This window comes from Humulus lupulus, chromosome 5 (genome assembly GCF_963169125.1).
Source record: "Humulus lupulus chromosome 5, drHumLupu1.1, whole genome shotgun sequence".
Classification (NCBI taxonomy): Eukaryota; Viridiplantae; Streptophyta; class Magnoliopsida; order Rosales; family Cannabaceae; genus Humulus; species Humulus lupulus.
The window spans coordinates 189,861,948-189,881,182 of NC_084797.1; the positions used below are offsets into that span (position 1 = coordinate 189,861,948).

General features: G+C 37.8%; 1 protein-coding gene across 1 annotated transcript; it reads left to right on the forward strand.

The window, feature by feature from the left end:
- Positions 1 to 12,410: 12,410 nt before the first annotated feature.
- Positions 12,411 to 17,674, forward strand: LOC133777957 (serine/threonine-protein kinase BSK2-like). Its single transcript, XM_062217721.1, has 10 exons — positions 12,411 to 12,825; positions 12,899 to 13,122; positions 13,473 to 13,608; positions 14,003 to 14,136; positions 15,111 to 15,216; positions 15,596 to 15,681; positions 15,812 to 16,000; positions 16,108 to 16,266; positions 16,831 to 16,944; positions 17,148 to 17,674. The coding sequence occupies exons 1-10, from the start codon at positions 12,756 to 12,758 to the stop codon at positions 17,397 to 17,399; spliced, it is 1,470 nt and encodes a 489-aa protein (XP_062073705.1). The 5' UTR covers positions 12,411 to 12,755; the 3' UTR covers positions 17,400 to 17,674.
- The last annotated feature ends 1,561 nt before the right edge of the window (positions 17,675 to 19,235 follow it).

The following is a 19,235-nucleotide window of genomic DNA, read 5'->3' on the forward strand; positions in this document are numbered from 1 at the left end:
TATGGTGCCAATGTCAAGGAAAAAAGTGTTAAGTATTACCATTGATGGGGTGAGGAGACCCTTGAATTTCAATGGGATTCATTGCGCAAGGAAAAGCTAATGGAATTTGTGATAAATAAGAGAAAATCTTATAGAATAAGACTGTCACTCTTGTGAGAGTGTTACTAAAGGGTAGCAAGGTAAAGGACTGGACTCTGAGGCTATAGTCAAATTTGTGGGATTGGTATCCCAAGACGTTTGAATAAATTTCGAGGATGAAATTTCAATAAGGAGGGGATAGTTGTAACGTCCCAAAAATGCTAATAAGGTTTAGTGCCTTGATTAGCATGTCGGGAGGGCATAATTGGAGGTATGTGTTATTAATTGATTAAATGTGTGACTACGTGGCATGCATATTTTATATGATAATATGAGTATTAAATATGCATGTGGGCTCGTTCTTGTTTAGAAGGGCATATTTGTAATATTAGCCTGTTGCGGGCATAAATGTGATTATATGCGTTAAATGATTGAGACTACATTGTTATGTGGATATATTTGCAGTACACGGCTTGAGGCAATCCTAGTGAGTGAATTAGTAGAATAGTCACAGTAGGGTTTAATACCCGACTCAGGGTGAGCCTAGGGGTATTTTGGGAAACTTAACGTATATCTGTGATTTATCGAGTAAAGGGTAAGTATTTGGTAATTAGTTGGGTATGTCGGGATTAATTGGGAATTTGTAGGATGACTTGAGGAGTTAGCAGGAAATGGGGCAAATGACCATTTTGCCCTTATGGGAAATAAAGGGCAGAGTTTTTCACTAAGGGCATTTAGGTCTTTATGTTAAAGGATATAGATAGGAAGGTTTCAGAGGTTAGCTAGAAGCATCAAGAAACTCTCTCTCTCTCTCTCTCTCTCTCTCTCTTACATGTTCTCTCTCTCCCCCTTTGGAGTGCTTGGAAGCTTAAGGGAATTCTTGAAGAAAAGCTTGGAATTGAGCTGGGAATTTGGGAAATTAAGCTAGCAGCAAGCAAAGGAATAGTTAAGGAGTAAAGCCATTAACTAAGTTTATACCACAAGGGCTCAGGATTAGGGATCGTGCTCGAGGCTGCCATATGCTAGCTACTCTAGACTTAAGGTAAGAAAACTGTACCCGGGTTGTGAATGGGGCTTAAACCCCTGTTAATGAATATGTTATGAATGTGAACATATCTATAACTGAGAATATCTTGATAGACATGCTTGTATACGCTGCCATTGAATACTTGTTGTGCATTGTGCTTTGTGATTATATATCTGTTTATAGACTGGCCGAAGGGTGCTGGGGGTTAATAGCAAGCATGCAGAACGTAGCCCGGCCTAAGGGTGTCGGGGTCAGCTATAAGACCGAACAACTCAGCCTAAGGGTGTCGGGCCCGAACATTATATAAACAGAAGTGTGGATTGCACTTAACAATTTCTATTGATTGATGAGTTTGGTTTATGCATTGGACTGAGCTAAATGTACTATTAGGATGGTTACTTATATCCTATTAATGATTGAATCTAATGATTTATGTTTATTGCTTTTATACTGTTGCCTAGTTGTGTGTGCTGATTTAAGTTTTCTTGTTGAGTCTTGGCTTACGGGTGCTACGTGGTGCAGGTAAGGGTAAGGGATAGTTAGACCAGCCATAAGTTGTATAGTTTCAGGGGCAGTGTGTACATATGCAGCCTACTCGATCGCCACAATCGAGATAGCTTGGGAGGAACTAGGGTTGACCTCTGTTTTTCCGCTTAGGACGGCTAAGTTGTATTCTATTTTTTTTAAACTGATTTTGGGATCCCGTGTATAAACTTAATATTTTAATGAAAAATAATCATCTTGTTGACCAAAATTTTCAATACCTGGCATTGACTTAGTCTTTGTAACGCCCTACTACCTTAGAGCCGTTACTAAGGAGTTTAAAATGTGCAATTAACTCGCTAAATGAGGTTTTTAGAACAAAAGTGTGACTAAGCAAAAGTTAAGGCTGTAATCCTTGAAAATACTCTATTTCATTGAAAATTTCAAGTGTCTAACATTTGGGATCCCAAAATAAGGTTTACAAAATATTTACAACTCAAAATAGGTTTACAGTTAATTAACTATCAAAAACACAGTTTATTACAGCCATTTCTCAAAATGCCCCCAACCAAAGCAGTCGGGCAGGCCGAACATGTACGCGCCGCCCCCACGCTCTCCGTACTCATGGCTGGTTGACTGACCCCTTGCTTTTACTTGCAACACAGAGCACCCGTGAGCCGAAGCCCAGCAAGAAAAATCATACAGCACATAACATATGCATATTATATTATCAACATATCAGATAATCCACAAATAAACAGACAGTCCATTAGACTAAACAAATACGGCCATGCCGTCCCAGAAGCGTTACCAAAGCCTGGGGTCTCGGTTCTCACCGTAAGGATATCCCATGTATCCATTGGGGTCTCACCCTAACAATAAGCACTCCATGTGCTAAGTGTTATTTCTGGCCCCACTGCCGTTCTTGGCCCTTCGCCATTCTCGGCTCCTTGCCGTTCCTAGCTCCTTTGCCTTTCATTCTACTATAATCACATATAGCATAACCCAAAAAACATTCAAGCATATAATAATTCAATCAAGGCTACACCCTAATATGTAATACAATCTAGGGTCGTGCCCTGCAACAATATTATGGGCCCATGCCCTGCTCTACGGGTACTACAGTTTTCTTACCTATATCTCAAGCTCCTCAATGCACCAAAGTCACGAGCACGGTCCTCTAACTCGAGCCTCTCCGGAAACCTAGTCACAACACATATAAAACACTCTTTAATACTAATCAATCCAAAACCACTTCCCGGGACCAATCCCGTACTCTCGGGACCTCCAATTTCCCTAAACAATGCAACAGAGACATCCCCCGAGCCCCCGGGGAAAATGCCCAAAAATGCAAAATCTCCCCGCCCAGAAATAGCCTAGCGCCGCGGCGCCCAACAAGGAGGGCCACGGTGCCCAGAAACTTCTCTGCTGCCTGACGCAGCCTTGCGCCGCGGCGCCCCTTTGCGAACCCAGATTTCTGGGTTTTCCCCTGCATTTTCCCCAAGCCAAAACACTTCCAATTCAACCCAAACATATACCTAAACCCCAAAACCAATTTAAAACCACAAATGAACCATTTCACAACCTATAAACACCAACAACAAGCTCAATCACACAATCACACAATCACACAATCACACCCAAAATCCACACTTTGGTTTCAAATTCCAGAAACTTAAACCATAGCTTTTTAAACTTAAACCAAAACTTGAAAAATGTAAACCATGCCTCAATATTCTTAAACCACACCAGATACGAAAATTCAAAGATGTTTAAAACTCTTACCTCAATCAAGAATTCAACTTGGAGCTGCTTTCCCAATCAAATTCCAAGCTCAATCACAAACTCAAGCTGAACCTAACCTCAATTCATCCCAAGAATTCACCAAACAAAACACATAACTCAATTCTCAATTCCATGATATTCTTAACTGAATTCTACAACATATACACAGAATTTCCTTACCTCAATATGCTAAATAATCCTTTAAGTTCCTAGCTTTAATCCCCTTCTTGATTCCAAGAGACTTGCCCTTCCTCCCTTCCTTCTTGTCCTTAGTTTTCCCTTTTCTCCTCTAGGTTTTCTTCCAATTTCAGCAAAATCAGAATATGACTAAGTATAAAACGTGAATCATCTTTTCCCTCAGCTGAAGGTTTCTATATTCTGCCAAAAGACTATTTTACCCATTCCAAGTAATTCCTTCCCTAACTAAACCTCAAGGACATTTTTGCCATTTCACCTTTCCTACAATTCTACCATTTTTCTCATCTAAATTTGTTACTCTTAATGGTTACCAATGTTCACTCAAATTACTCAATTACCATTAACCATTAACTCACAAACTCAACTTATAAAATTCCCAAAATACCCTCAGGCTTCTCCCGAGCCAGGTATTTAATCCCGTTGTGACTTTTAAACTAATTAGCTCCCTAGGACCGTCTCGGCACGTGCATCACAATAATATCACCACTCACACGTGGTATTAACCATATAATACAATTATCACATTTATGCCCTCAGCAGGCTAAAATTACCAATTTACCCCCTAACAAACGAACGGGGCCCACATGCATATTTATTCCACCTAAACATGCATTCTAAACACATATTCATTTAAATTCATATATTGACATGTTAATTCATTTATTGTCCTCCTGGCACGCTAATCAAGGTCCTAAACCTTATTAGCGAATTGGGAATGTTATAGTCTTTAATTACACATTTAAGTTCAAATGACTCGCTTAGTGAGTTAAGCACTATTTAAACACACAGTGTCACGGTACATTAACTTTATCTCTCGGTTCGATACCTCAGCTTGTCGATTGGACTGTGGATGATAAGCCAATGCCACTTTATGTTTCACGCCATTTTCTCAAGAGAGCATCTAGGACTTTGTTGCAAAAGTGAGTCCCTTCATCGCTAAAAATGGCCCTTGGAGTACCAAAGCGACAAAAAGTGTTTTTTATGCAAAAACCTCATAACCTCTTTAGCATCATAAGTTGTGGTAGAAATTGCTTCTACCCACTTTGAAACATAATCCACAGTGACCATAATATACAAGTTCCCAAAAGATGGTAGAAATGTTTCCATGGAGTCTATACCCCACACATCAAATAATTCAATCTCTAATACATAATTCACAGGTAACTTGTTACATCTTGAAATATTCCTATCATGTTGACATCTATCACAAGTATTTACAAAAGTATAACAATCTTTAAATATAGAAGGCCAATAAAAACCAGATTGTAAGGAGACAATTGACAATGTTCAATTATGGATTGAGTTTCTTTTATCGGTACACAACGTTAGATCACACTATCAAAACTCCTCTTGAACAAATATGGATCATCAAAGAAATAAAACCTAGAATCATAAATTAATTTTTTTTCTTTGATAAGAATTGTAATTTGGAGGAAATATACCACAAACTATGCAGTTGACAATATGAGCAAACCAAGGAACTATCTTTAAAACTGCCAATAACAACTCATCTGGAAATATTTCTTTAATGGGATTGTTTTCTTCCTCTTCTCCATTCTCCAATCTAGATAAGTGATCAGCCACCAAATTCCCACTTCCCTTCTTATCAATAATCTTGACATCGAATTCTTGGGGTAACAACACCCAACGAATCAACCTCAGTTTGACATCTTTGCAAAAAGGTAATGAGGCGCTGCATGATCTATATGAATGAGAGCTTTAGAACACAACAAATAGAGCCTGAATTTCTCACAGGAAAATACCACTGCCAACATCTCCTTCTCAATAGTTGAGTAGTTTCGTTGAGAATCATTCAAGGTCTTGCTCGTGTAATAAATAGCTTGAAATATTTTCTCTCTTCTTTGACCCGAAACAGCCCCCACAACATAATCACTAGCGTCACACATAATCTCAACAGGTTGACTCCAATCTGGCACAACCATAATTGGTGCAGTCACCAACTTCTCCTTTATTCCCTCAAAAGCTTGTCTACATTCATCATCAAAAATAAATGGCGAGTCTTTTTCAAGAAGGTTACACAATGGCTTACTTATCTTTGAAAAATCTTTAATAAACCTTCTATAGAAACTAGCATGCCCAAGGAAACTTCTAATAGCTTTGATATTTGTTGGTGGAGGTAACTTCTCAATAATTGCTATCTTTGCTCAGTCCACTTCAAGGCCCTCCTTTGACACATGGTGCCCCAAAACAATTCCTTCCTGAACCATGAAATGACACTTCTCCCAATTCAGCACAAGATTCTTCTCTTCACAACGACGAAGTAGCAAAGAAAAATTATGTAGACACAGAAAATTCATCCATAAATACTTCCATAATCTCCTCAACCATATCAGAAAATATGGCCATCATACATCGTTTAAACGTAGCTGGAGTATTACATAAGCCGAATGGCATTTTTTTATAAGAAAATGTGTCATATGGGAAGGTGAATGTGGTCTTTTCTTGATCTTCTGGAGCGATGGCTATTTGATTATAACCTGAATAACCATCTAAGAAATAGTAGCGTGAATACCTAGCTAACCGGTCAAGCATCTTATCAATAAACGGAAGCGAAAAATGGTCTTTTCTAGTGGCCTTGTTCAACTTTCTATAGTCAATACACACTCTCCAACCAATCACTATTCTCGTTTGAATCAACTCATTGGCCTCATTCTTCACCACTGTTATTCCTCTTTTCTTCGGTACAACTTGCACAGGACTAACCCAACTACTGTCTAAAATAACATAAATAATTCCAGCCTTTAAAAGCTTAAGAACTTCAGCTTGTACTACTTCCTTCATGGTTGGATTTAATCTTCTTTGGTGCTCAATGGATGGCTTGTAATTCTCCTCGAACAGAATCTTGTGCATGCAAATAGTTGGGCTTATTCCCTTCAAATCAGCAATTGTCCATCCCAAGGCAGATTTATGATCTCTCAAAACTCTTAGTAATATGTTTATTTCACCCTCCAAAAGTTTTGATGAGATAATAACTAGATTTGTGAAATTCTCTCCTATAAATTCATAGTGTAAATGATTAGGAAGCGGTTTCAAGTCTTTCTTACCCATTACTTCTTTTTCCACTTCACCATCTTCAGCTTGACATAGAGTTTCTTTGACATTCATTCCACTAGTACTAGGAATAGCACTAAGAACCATCACACAATCAACAACTTCACCATCCACAACTTCTCCATTCACCTTTTCATAATTAGATTGAGTAACACTAGAATTCAAACAATGTTGTAGAGGATCTGAACATAGTTCCCTCATCATTGTCTATTCCACTAATACCTCAATAGGATCAACACAGTGCAAGTGCTTGTGTTATAAGGATGCTTTAGTGCTAGATAAATGTAATTGACCTCTTCATTATTAACCCTAAATGTCAGATGATCGCCCTAAACATCAATAAGAGCCCTTCCAGTAGCCATGAATGGACGACCAAGAATAATGGGAAATTCATGGTCCTCCTCCATGTCCAATACCACAAAATCAGCAGGTAAAATAAAATTTTCAACCATAACCAATACATCTTCAATCACTCCACGAGGATAAGTTAGTGATCTATCTACTAATTGAAGAGTAATGGTTGTAGGCTTCACCTTTCCTACCCCTAACTTCTTAAATCTGAAAGAGGCATTATTGGCTCCAAGATCACATAATGCATTATCAAAAGATGACCCCCCAATAGTGCAAGGTATAATAAAACTTCCTGGATCTTTCACATTTTGAGGCAATTTTTTCTATAAGATGGCACTGCATTCTTCTGTTAGCTTCACAGTTTCAAAGACTTCTAATCTTCTTCTCTTCTACATGACTTCTTTCATAAATTTTACACAATTTGGCATCTGTGCAAAAGCATCTGCAAAGGGAATGTTTACGTGAATCTTTTTAAAAATCTCTAAGAACTTTGCAAACTACTCATCCAGATTCTTCTTTTAAAATCTCTAAGGATATAGTTAGGAGGTTAATATATTGGAAGACTAACTTTCTCTTTATCAGACTTGTCATTGACTCTCTACTTTATGGCTTGTTCTTCCTTGACTACCCCTCTCACCATTGGCTCATCTTTCTTTCTGGAACACTTGTCTTCACCCTTGGCTTTAGCCTCATCAATTACCTTATCGCTTCTCAAAGAAATTGCTTGGTATGATTCCTTTGGATTTACCACAGTATCACTAGGAAAATTCCCCTTCTGATTAGCACTTACCACGTTTGTCAACTGTCCTACTTGTACCTCAATATTTTTCATTGAAGCACCCATGTTAGAAATATGGGTTTCTATGTTTTCCAACATTGCTTCATTCTTATTAAACCTCTTGTTAGATTCCATCATAAAAGTCCCCAAAATATCTTCTAATGATTTCTTCTCAATTGGATGTTCAGCATTAAACCCAGGTGGTGGTTGCAAGACATTTTTATTGTTGGGATAGGAGAAATTCTCATAGTTTCTAACCCCGGATGATAATAATTAGGCATTGGATTACCCCGGTAGTTGTTATAGTATGGTCTGTTGGCCATGTATTGTGCCTGCTCAATACTCATGTCACCTCCTTGTGAAACAGATGTAGCTGCTACACTTTCAATAACTGATGGATTATTCTGAGTTGTTAAAGCAACCACTTGATTGGTTAAAGCAGCAATCTGCGCTTCCATAGATGTCATGGGATCTAACTCAAACACACCAGCCTCTTTCTTTGGAATGTTCCTCTCATTAGGCCATTGATAGCTATTAGTAGCCATCTCCTCCATTAGATTAATTGCTTCAGTTGTAGAATTAGCCAATAATGCACCCCTAGCAACAACATCAATAATAGTCCTAGTTGGACCATTCAACCCATTATAAAATATTTGGACTTGTATCCAATTCTCATAGCCATGTTGTGGGCAGCGACGTAGTAAATCTTTGTATCGTTCCCATGCCTCATAGAAAGGCTCATATTCAAACTATTTGAACTGCCCAATTTCACTCCTCAACTGTGCAAACTTCAATGGAGGGAAGAATTTCACCAAGAACATTCTAGCCATGTCATCCCAAGTAGTAATAGAACCTACCTGCAGAGATTGCAACCAACTCCTTGCTCTATCCCTCAAAGAGAAAGGGAAGAGACATAATCTAATGGCATCATCAGTAACACCAAATATCTTCACCGTAGCACATACCTTTAGAAATATGGCAAGGTGAATATTGCATCCCACCAATATTAATTAGCCATCCCACCAAACTAATTCTGTTGTACCATATTAATTAATGCTGGCTTCAACTCAAAATTATGAGCAGCAATGACTGGATTAACAATACCAGTTAGATTCTCATTCACCACAGGCATACAATAGTCACAAATAGCCCGTGGTAGTGCAACTGGTGAAGCAGGCGGAGGGTCAGGAGGACCTCCAATATTGTTGTTATTGTTCATGGTGAAGTTGATCCTTTTTATTGCCTTTATCTGCCATAGGGACTTTTCAATTTAACAATTAAGAGGTGTGATAGGTGTAGCACTTCGATTTCTTCACATAAACTGAATCATACAGCAACAACAAAATTAGTAACACAAATTAATCTAATTTAAAATAAAGACTTATAGTAATAATAATACCAACTATTTAAAACTTTCAATCCCCGACAACGGCGCCATAAACTTGAAACACAATTTTTTACTGCAAGCGCACAGTGTTATTATAGCAAAGTTTTAATATTAAAAGGTTGTCGAACCCATAGGGATTGATTATTAAATTTTACTAAGTAACACACTTTTTAGTCTCTTGTTTTAATTAGATGAAACAAAATTTGAATTTTTTAAGAACAAAAGAATAATAAATAACATAAAAGTAAACAGGACAGTTGAAGGATTTCAATGAGAGAATGTAAACCTATAGCACTGATTTCCCTATTCCAAACTATGAACATCCGTTTATCAATTATCATAATTTATCCCTAATTTGTAGTTCAAGAATCCTAATGTAATATATTAACCTTTCTCAAGTGATGATAGAATTAACTTAATCAATTAACAAAATATCTCTATTCAATATTAATCAATCAAGTAGGAATAAAGCACTTTGATTCTCTTAAATAAACTCATAGAATTAGTGGAATCTCTCAATCTCACACTTCTCCTATGTCATGCAATTCTAAGTCTGATTTTAGATTACCTCTCTCAAGTGTAAAACCTAAAATCTCAATACTAATTAATGGTGATCAAGCATTAACAAGATAGTAATAATCACAAAAATTGCACAAACAAATCACAAGAATAAATATGGGAATAAACTAAAACTTTAATTCATAATCTAAAATAGTTCCATCAACACTCTAGAAAAAGAGTGTTTAGTTAATAGTCACAAACATAATAGCAGTAATCATATTCATAATTAAGTCACTAAATAAGAAATAAAGAAGAAAGAACTCTAATGATGATTGATCATCACTTGGAATATGGTTCTCTCCTCCTTCAATGTGTTTCTCTGACCTAAAAAAAACCTCGTCTCCTGCTCTCTTTAGCCTCCAAAACTGAAGCTATCAAATTATATTCCTAGGCCCATAAAAATCACGTTTTAAAAATAGGTTAATTAAAATCTGTAGACATATGACACTATGGCACCTAGCAAGTGGCGCAATTGTGCCTGACTTATTTTCCCGAAGTCTCGTCATTTGTGCGCGAAATATTTTTTCTCCACGAACGGCGCTATTGCGCCTCATATGCGACGCTATTGCACTTGAAATAACATTTCTTGATTTTGCGTGGTTCTTGACCCAGTTGCTTCCCGATTTCAACACTTTACTCAATTATGTACAATGTACTCCGAATTCTCCTGTGCCGTTTCGTTTGTCCCCCTGGGAGGGGGTCTTCAGGTTGGTAACACTTTTACTTCGAGAGGAATTGTTATTCTTCTTAGTCATGGAGGAGGCAGTCTTGGACATCGCCTCTTCATCATGTCTCTGGGAAAGTGGCTCTGAGAGCTTCCTTGGGGTTCGACTCCTTCCCTGGGACTCCCTGTTACTGTTGTCTTGCATCCCTACTGCTTTGGCCTGAGCCTCTCTCATCGCTTAGTAGCAGTTTCAGCGTTAGCTCGGGCTAATTGGGTAGCCACCTCAAGGACCACAACAGGCTCTCGGTGCCTCCGATCAGCTTCCTGCTCCCTCTGGATCTTCCTTTGGACCTGCTCATCTATCCCCCGCCGTTGTCTCTCCATAGTCGCCCTCTGGAGGGAAATTTCAGCAGCAAAGGCCTCTTGCCTCGCCAAAAATTGCACCATCTCCTTCTGGTGAGCATCCTGTGGATCTTTCACATCAGGTTAATCTCCAACCTACACCTGAGGTTCATTAACAGGATCGATGGGATCCTGAGTGGTGGAATCCCTGGGAGCTGTCTTCTTTGTCTGACTGGGTTTTGGAGGCATCGTAAAATTGATGAAAGTGCGTTTCATGATTTCGTACTCTCAATGAAAGCACCAAAATGTTGACATGTGAAATTGGCCAATAGTCGTATGTACAATATACGACACCTTTTGAATGAAATGAATATAATATACAACAGAGTACAAATATATTAAATAAACACATAGAAATTTTATAGTGGTTCAACTGTATTATGATGAATAGTAATAACCTAATCCACTTAGTCTTTGTATTGAATCACTCGATAGACAATTACACAGATGAACTGAAGTATTCACTCGTCACCAATTTGCCCATAGTTTCTCCCCATAAAATATATCTCTAAAAATCGTCCTCCAAAAAAGATCCAAAAGTCCCCTTTATGAACCTCTGGGTCCTTTATTTATAGTACCCAGGGGCTGTTACATGATCAGCAAGACTGGGGATCGTGGTTTGGTACACGATCATTGTGAGTGGAGATACATGTCCACCTCCCCATGAATATGAGATCATGGGCCTTCTTGTTGTTTCTTTGGATTGTGGTTGACAATGCACAATTGAAACCTTCGGGAAAATGCCAAGTCTTGGTTGATTTATGAGACTTAGGTGTTAGGCCTGCTGATCTTATGGGTGTCAGGTCTGATGATCTTCTAGGTGCTAGGTCTGTTGATCCTCTGGGTGCTAAGCTTGTTGATTTTAGCTTGAACGAGCGTAAACTTTATCCAGCAAAGTGTTTTTGGGAGTTTAGGCAGACCACCCTATGGAGAATAGGGTGGGCCGACCACCCCATGTAGCTATTGAGCATGCTAGGCCGACCACCCCTAGGGTTGGGGTCAGGCCGACCAACCCTAGGGAGCTAGGGCCATGCCGACCACCCCTAGGAGGTTTAAGCCTGGTCGACTTCCCTATAGGTCCTAGGCCTATCTATTTTTGTTCATCGATTTTTTTTTTCAATACTTTGTTATTTTTCTATGACTATTGATGTCACATGTCGCTTTCTCATTCGCCTTGTCATATCTTAAATTTTGAGGGATAACAAGATTCACATTCATAAATGGTAGCTGCCTTGTTTTTGAGTGAGAGCTTGAACATAGAGAAGGAAAAAGGACGTGAGAAAGAGAGAGAGAGAAAAATAGAGAGAGAGAAGACAAAATAGAAAAAGAGAGTATCACTTATTATGTTACTAGTATTTTAAGAATTAAGACAAATACTAGCATAAAAGTGTAATGTGTACATAAGGTATAATAGTTTTGATTTTTGAACAAGTTTAATGTAGTAGTATTATAGATTATAGAATTACGGATGTATGTTATGTAGTGTGAAAGTGAAACTAAAAGGAGCAGCACGTGCCTCATCACAGAGCTATCATGTGACCTTTCTCCTTCTTCATCTTTATTCTTTTCCCATGGGGTCCCCACTCTCTCTCTTCTCCTTTCTTTTCTACTCTTTATGCAGATTCACTTCTTACTTAGTCACTTTCTCTGACTCGGTGACTCACCCAATTTAAGCTGAGTCTTTTCTTCATCTTCTCCTTCATCCCATTCTGCTCCTGCTTACTTGTAGAGAGAGAAAGAGCCCCAAAAACACTTTATTGGAACATCTACCTTTTTACTCTCTCTTCTCTGTGCGACTCAAACCACTTCAATTACTTACTACTTGTCTCAGTCAACTGTAATAGCCCAACACTTTGAGTTTTGTTGTTTTCTGCTTTGATGTTGAAAGAGCTGTGAGAAACTAAACAATGAGTTTCATGTAGAGAGCGAGAGAGAGAGTGTGTGTGTGTGAAGAAAGTGAATCTCTCACATGGGTTGTTTACAGTCCAAGACCACTCACCTCCATTCCCCAGATAACCCCACTACTCAGCCCGACCCAGGTTTTAGTTTATTCTTCTTATTCTTCTTATTGGGTTTTGGAGATTGATTGTTAATGGGTTTTTGTTTGTGAAGCTGATGAGAATCAAGTTGAGGAAGAGGATCGAACTCCGGTGTTTAAAGAGTATGGTCTGAGCGAGCTTCGAAAGGCCACAAATGGGTTCAGCACTGACTATATTGTCTCCGAGAGTGGTGAGAAAGCTCCCAATGTGGTCTACAGAGGGAAGCTTCAGAATAATCGCCTAGTAGCTGTTAAACGCTTCTCCAAGCAGTCATGGCCCGATGCTCAGCAGTTCGTGGTAAGATACTATACTTTCTTCCTCTGTTTGGTTGCTGAGAAAGAGAAAGGAAAGGAAAAGTGGTTGCCTTTTTTGTTTTGTTTGTTTGTTTGTGGAAAAGTGAAATGAAAAATGACAATAAAATAGCAATTAGGTCGTTTCAATTATACATTATTCTCTTTTATGTTTTCGTAATAGGTGATGCAGAGATATGAAATAGGAAAAAAAAGTCTGGGTTCTTCTGGTTTTCAACTCAAATGGGACATTTCATATAGATTTATGCTATTAATTTTCCCTGTTTTGTTTTCTGGGGAAACAAGCGTGGTGGCTTCTTGCATTTTGCTTAAAAGGTACTGAGTTTGATTGGTCAGGCTGAGGCAGCAGGAGTGGGGAAGGTGAGGCATATGAGATTAGTGAATTTGATTGGTTGCTGTGCTGAAGGGGATGAGCGACTCTTGGTAGCTGAGTACATGCCCAATGATACTTTGTCCAAGCATCTCTTCCATTGTATGTCTCAACTCAATCACTTCATTTGTTTTTAGTTCCTTTTGAGTAAATGCACTCCAAAAGTTTGTCTTTAGTTTTCACTTTTCTGTCTTTTTCTTTTCCTTTGTGAATGCGTACGCTTCTCAAGTATATTTTTATTTAGGACTTCTACCGTGGAGAAGTGTGCCCTTTTAAGATAAAGATTGGCGCACGCAAGTATAGCTGACTATTAGTTTAATGCATTATTTGATTGTTTGGTTAAATGCTTCTTATAGCCGTATTGACTAACTGCATAAGTTCTCCCAATGCTATTAATTTTGAGTCTTCTTTTCAACTTCGTATTTATTCTTTAACTGTATCTCTGTGCAGAATTTAGTTTTCTTTATATACTGACTTGTTGCATCGTTTGTTGTAGGGGACAAACAGCCATTGTCATGGGAAATGCGAGTTAGAGTTGCTTACTTTATTGCTCAGGCCCTTGACCATTGCAATGCTGAAAGCTGGAAGATTTATCATGATTTGAATGCGTATAGAGTACTCTTTGATGAGGTACGTTATAAATGTTGTCATTAAATTTTCTGTTAGTGCAGTTGCCTAGTTGGATGATACTTATTTAGATATTTATGCTGTTGCCTTTTATTTTGTTTTTTGAGTCCTGAAACATTTATAACCGTTCAGACCTGTCAACTTCAATTAGCAAGCTTATTCTTTTGCTTAAATTTATAAATTAACCCTGGTGCAGTTATTGTTCTTTATGCTGGTTTTATTATATCTGACTTGCTCCTTCAGCAAGTATTCATTCTCATAGAGGTCCAATCAGTTGCCCCAAATGTTTGTTTATTCTTCTAGCATTATGAAGTATATGAACTAGAAGGTCATTTTATTTGTGGCCCTAGATCTAGAGAAGTATTTATGCATCTGTAATTTTAACTTAAACATGCCTGAGCCTGATACAGCCACTAGTTCATCTAGTGAATGAAATGATCAACATCTTTTTTGCCATTGACCACACTCCTTTTCCCAGCAAGCTTTTCATATTCTGCTGCTAAAATATACTTGTGCTCTGCTTTCTCAGATAATCAGTTGTGTGCATTATGTTAGCCATGTGTTTTGTAAAATTAACACTCATGGGAATATTTACCAGAAAACTAACTTTTCAAAAAAAATTATTTGCAAAATAACTTCATAGGTCGATCATGCTACCCAAAAATTACACTAAGCGACCCTAAAATGACCTTGAGCGACCCTAAATTTACACTTGCTTTAGTATAAAATTAGTGAGGTTATTTTGCAAATTTTACACTTTCATGTTGTTAGTTCGGCAAATTACACTAATATTTTGCTCCCATGTTGTTTTGAGTCTTCTCCCCATTTCAGTTCTGTGGCAGGGATCTACTGTTCTTTACCTTGGTCATACGTCATGAGAAATTTGAGTTTGAGCTTCTAATGTTTTCATCTCCCCTAATTCTTAATCTAGTCATCTGCTGTGATTGGATTACAACTAAGCCATGAACTTTTTCCAGGATGGTGACCCTCGTTTGTCTAGTTTTGGCCTGATGAAAAACAGTCGAGATGGTAAAAGCTACAGTACTAACTTAGCTTATACTCCACCTGAGTTTCTACGAACGGGTAAGTTTTCTCAGAATTTGTACTGTGTTAAATAAACAAGTTTGTTGAACATGTTCCTGTTTACCAATCAAATTACACATATTTAACAAAGTGAGGCTGCTTATTCCATATGATTTGTTGATGGCCCTTCACCAAGATTTTGGTGTACTTTGTGATTAAATAGTGTTGAAACTGGTAACATAGCTGTTTTGTTTACCAGTAACCATGGAGCACTTATATTTACTATAGAATATGTAGTGGTTGAAAGGTATGCTGCATGTCTTCTATTTTGTGTCATGTGAAAATATAGTTTCTACATGTTCAATAAGTTGTCTGCTCAATGGTATCATAAAAATTCATACCCATATCAATGAAATTGATCATAGTCAAATATATGCAGGCAGGGTCATCCCAGAGAGTGTCATCTACAGTTATGGAACTGTTCTATTGGACCTTTTGAGTGGGAAACATATTCCTCCAAGCCATGTATGTTGCCTTTGTTTTCTTCATGTCACATTTTCTCACTTCCTGGAATAATTTCTATTAAATAGATTTTGCTATTGATATGACATTCTATTTCATATATTGACATGATGAAAAAATGCTATAAATGCAGGCATTGGACTTGATAAGGGGTAAAAGTGTACTGTGTTTAATAGATTCATCATTGGAAGGGCAGTACGAGAATGATGATGCGACTAAATTGGTTGAACTTGCTTCAAAATGTCTTCAGTCTGAGGCTAGGGACAGACCTGATACTAAGTTTCTTCTCACAGCAGTGGCTCCACTTCAAAAACAGAAAGAGGTGAAATTTTGTGTTTTCTTGGTTCTACCAGCCCACTAACTTGTTCTATGAGGATTGTTTTCCACTGCATCCTATAATGTTCTACTTATAATTATTTCTTTGTCAAGGTGGCTTCTCATGTTTTAATGGGCCTACCTAAAAATATGGTCGTGCTTCCCACTATGTTATCTCCCCTTGGGAAGGCTTGTGCAAGGATGGATCTTACTGCCGTTCATGATATTTTGCTTAAAACAGGCTATAAGGATGAAGAGGGAGCAGAAAATGAGGTATCTTAGACCGTATTTTCTCTGCATTCTTCCCCTTTCTGGTTTCTCTACAACTGAAACAGAGATATTAATTTGTAAAAACCCTTGTCCAAGTCAATTGGTCTAGCTTCCAGCAAAAATGATGGAAATGAGAAAGAATGAAGTAAAATGTTGAATAAATGAGTAGAGTTGGCAATTGTGCATAATTTAGTGTGCCTGGATAAACTGAACCCATTTAAAAACAATAGATGCAACCAATGCAATCAAAGTTATTGATTATGCACTCAAGTCAATTAAGGCACAAGAATTTGTGAAATAAAGAACCAAAAAGAGAGGTTAGTGTGGACTGGATAGCCTGGTGTATGTTACATTTAGACCAATGGACCTCGTAGAGATTACTTGATGGTTCAGTGGTCTTGTGTTTATCTTGGTTGTCCATGAAAAAACTGACTACAACAAAGATATCCTTGTATGAATGTAGCTCAAAATAAAATAGAGTTTGATTTTGGATTGTTTTGTATGCCAAACTCAGGTGTGCCTCAATTTTGCTTTGTATTTTGCTCATATCATATTTGACATATACAGCTTTCGTTCCAAGAATGGACGCAGCAAGTGCAAGATATGCTGAACACCAAGAAGTTTGGGGATATTGCATTCAGGGACAAGGATTTTAAGAGTGCAATCGAGTATTATTCAAAGGTAGATGCTTCTTTTTTCTCTTATCAGACCCAGTTATCTTTTTAGAATTCTAGGTTTCTACAAAAAGATAATGGTCTTATGAGTGATGAGAATCATATATTTGGCGAATCAGATAGTTTAAAAATAGTTTGATATGCACGCGTTTGTTGGATATCTTCTTTCTTATAATGCTGAAACTTGCATCTCAATCTTGGATGAAACAGTTAGTTGCTATGATGGCTGCACCTTCAGCTACTGTCTTTGCAAGAAGAGCTTTCTCCTACCTGATGAACGATCAAGCAGAACTTGCCTTGAGAGATGCCATGCAAGCTCAAGTGTGCATACCCGAGTGGCCAACCGCATTCTACTTGCAGGCCCTGGCACTATCGAAGCTTGGAATGGAGACTGATGCTCAGGACATGCTCAACGACGGAGCAGCCTTCGAAACGAAGAGGCAGAACAGCTGGCGCAGCTAAACTCAAGTCTTGTGAACCAATATTAGGGGTGTTGAAAATTGTCATCAATTTGTGGAAAGTTACCCATTCAAATTAAAAACCAAACTAAAGCCGCTCAATTTTTCTAGAAAGTTGGTTGGTTTGGGAAACTTATTTTGCTTTGTCAGTTTAATTAGTGGTTTTGAATTCTGACACTGAAACCCATAAGGAAAAATCGACAAAAATATCATACACATATATGTTTTCTTTTCCCCATACCTTATGTTGCTATAGGATTTAGACACTCGTTTATACTTTTTGTTGTATTCTAACTTATTTGTTTTGCTTTTGGTTAAGAATACAACTTTACTAGTATGAATTGGTGATTTAAACTCTTAAGAATTTTTCAACGATGAAGTTTGATTTTGGTCATGTTAATATTTATACGAAATAGATGGTGACCTGTGACTTTAGATTAAATGATGATTGTAAGCTCTAAATAAATAAGATATTATCCAATAAAAAAAAATAAAACTTAATAGGATATTACAAATACATAAAAGTATGGAGCCTATAAATGCACACGTTGGATTGGTTCAATTTGGTTTTCTTTTTCTCCTAAGTACTATGAAGTTTGAGTTAAGCGGAATGAAATGGTCAAGAGAAACTTGTCAAATATCTTTTTGTTTAATGTTTGTCTTAACTAAATTGTTTCTCTTGAATTTGTAGAAGCTGCTAAAGATTTTCATAGTGTTGACGCTATTTTTCGTCGACAATGAATATAGAGCACGTAAACAATAATTAGTTATGGCCAGAAAAATATAATAACACAAACAGTATTTTTTACGTGGTTCAGCAGTTAACTCTGCTTAGTCCACGAGTCTTTGTTATTAGAACTTAAGATGAATTCTGGAAATTCTTCAAGAATGAATTCTCCAGAATTTCTCTCCAGATTGCAAAATTCCGGTTCTTTTCAAGGGTACAGGACTTCTCTATTTATAGAGGAAGTTTCAGGATAGTTTCCCACACGTTTCTGGTAAGTTATCTTTTACATTAATAAACTTAATGGCTTTAACGACTGTAAGTCCTATATACAAGGAAACGTCCCCTGAAGACCAGGGAGCGTGTAACTGACTAATAAATATCCTTTTATTATAGGGAAGTTACAACAACAATATTTCTTGAATGCATGGACTGGGTCTCTTCAGGTGATCTATTAAGCGACTCGAGATCAGCAATCGACATCATACCCGTCTAAGTCTCTGAATGAAGTACGAGTTGCCTTGTTTTCTCAAGATCAACTCGGAAAGGGTGAATATCACCGAGGCTGCCTTTCCTCGAGCTCACACTCATGCCCAAGCTTGGGCCAATTGATCCGAGGTCACCCTCGAAAACGGACGCCTTCCGATGTCAGTCTTTCAAGCTTATGAGAACTTTGAGGTTACCTATCTTTGAGGTTGCCACCATTGTGAAGACTCAGTGCCTAGGCTGCGAACACGTATTCTAAATATTGCGAGCTCACACCTGACGAATCCAGCTTTCGAGATCACAATTCTCAGAGATTGAAATCTGGGTGTAACACATATGTTACAATTTTTGCCGAAAATGTAGTTTATAATTATGTTTATGGGTTTTGGGTTTGGTTTTATGCTGTTATATATAGATTTAATGTATTTTGGGCGATGGTATCAATCAATTTAAGTTTTACTACGTATAATGTTCTCCAAGGACTTTTATGTTGATCTACAAAGCAGGATGGAGCCACGAAAACTATCACTAAAACTTTAGCGGGGAGATATTTGGCGAAAAAATCTCTCCAATGGTTTGCTAAGATTGGTCTTAGCAAAGCCTGACACCGTTATGTACGCAGGAAGTGGG

Excerpts from the sequence above, each read along its gene's own strand:
- LOC133777957 (XM_062217721.1), top strand. The coding sequence starts at position 12,756 with ATGGGTTGTTTACAGTCCAAGACCACTCACCTCCATTCCCCAGATAAC. Across the intron at positions 13,609-14,002 it reads GTCCAAGCATCTCTTCCATT|GGGACAAACAGCCATTGTCA; the intron begins GTATGTCTCAAC and ends CGTTTGTTGTAG. Across the intron at positions 14,137-15,110 it reads ATAGAGTACTCTTTGATGAG|GATGGTGACCCTCGTTTGTC; the intron begins GTACGTTATAAA and ends AACTTTTTCCAG.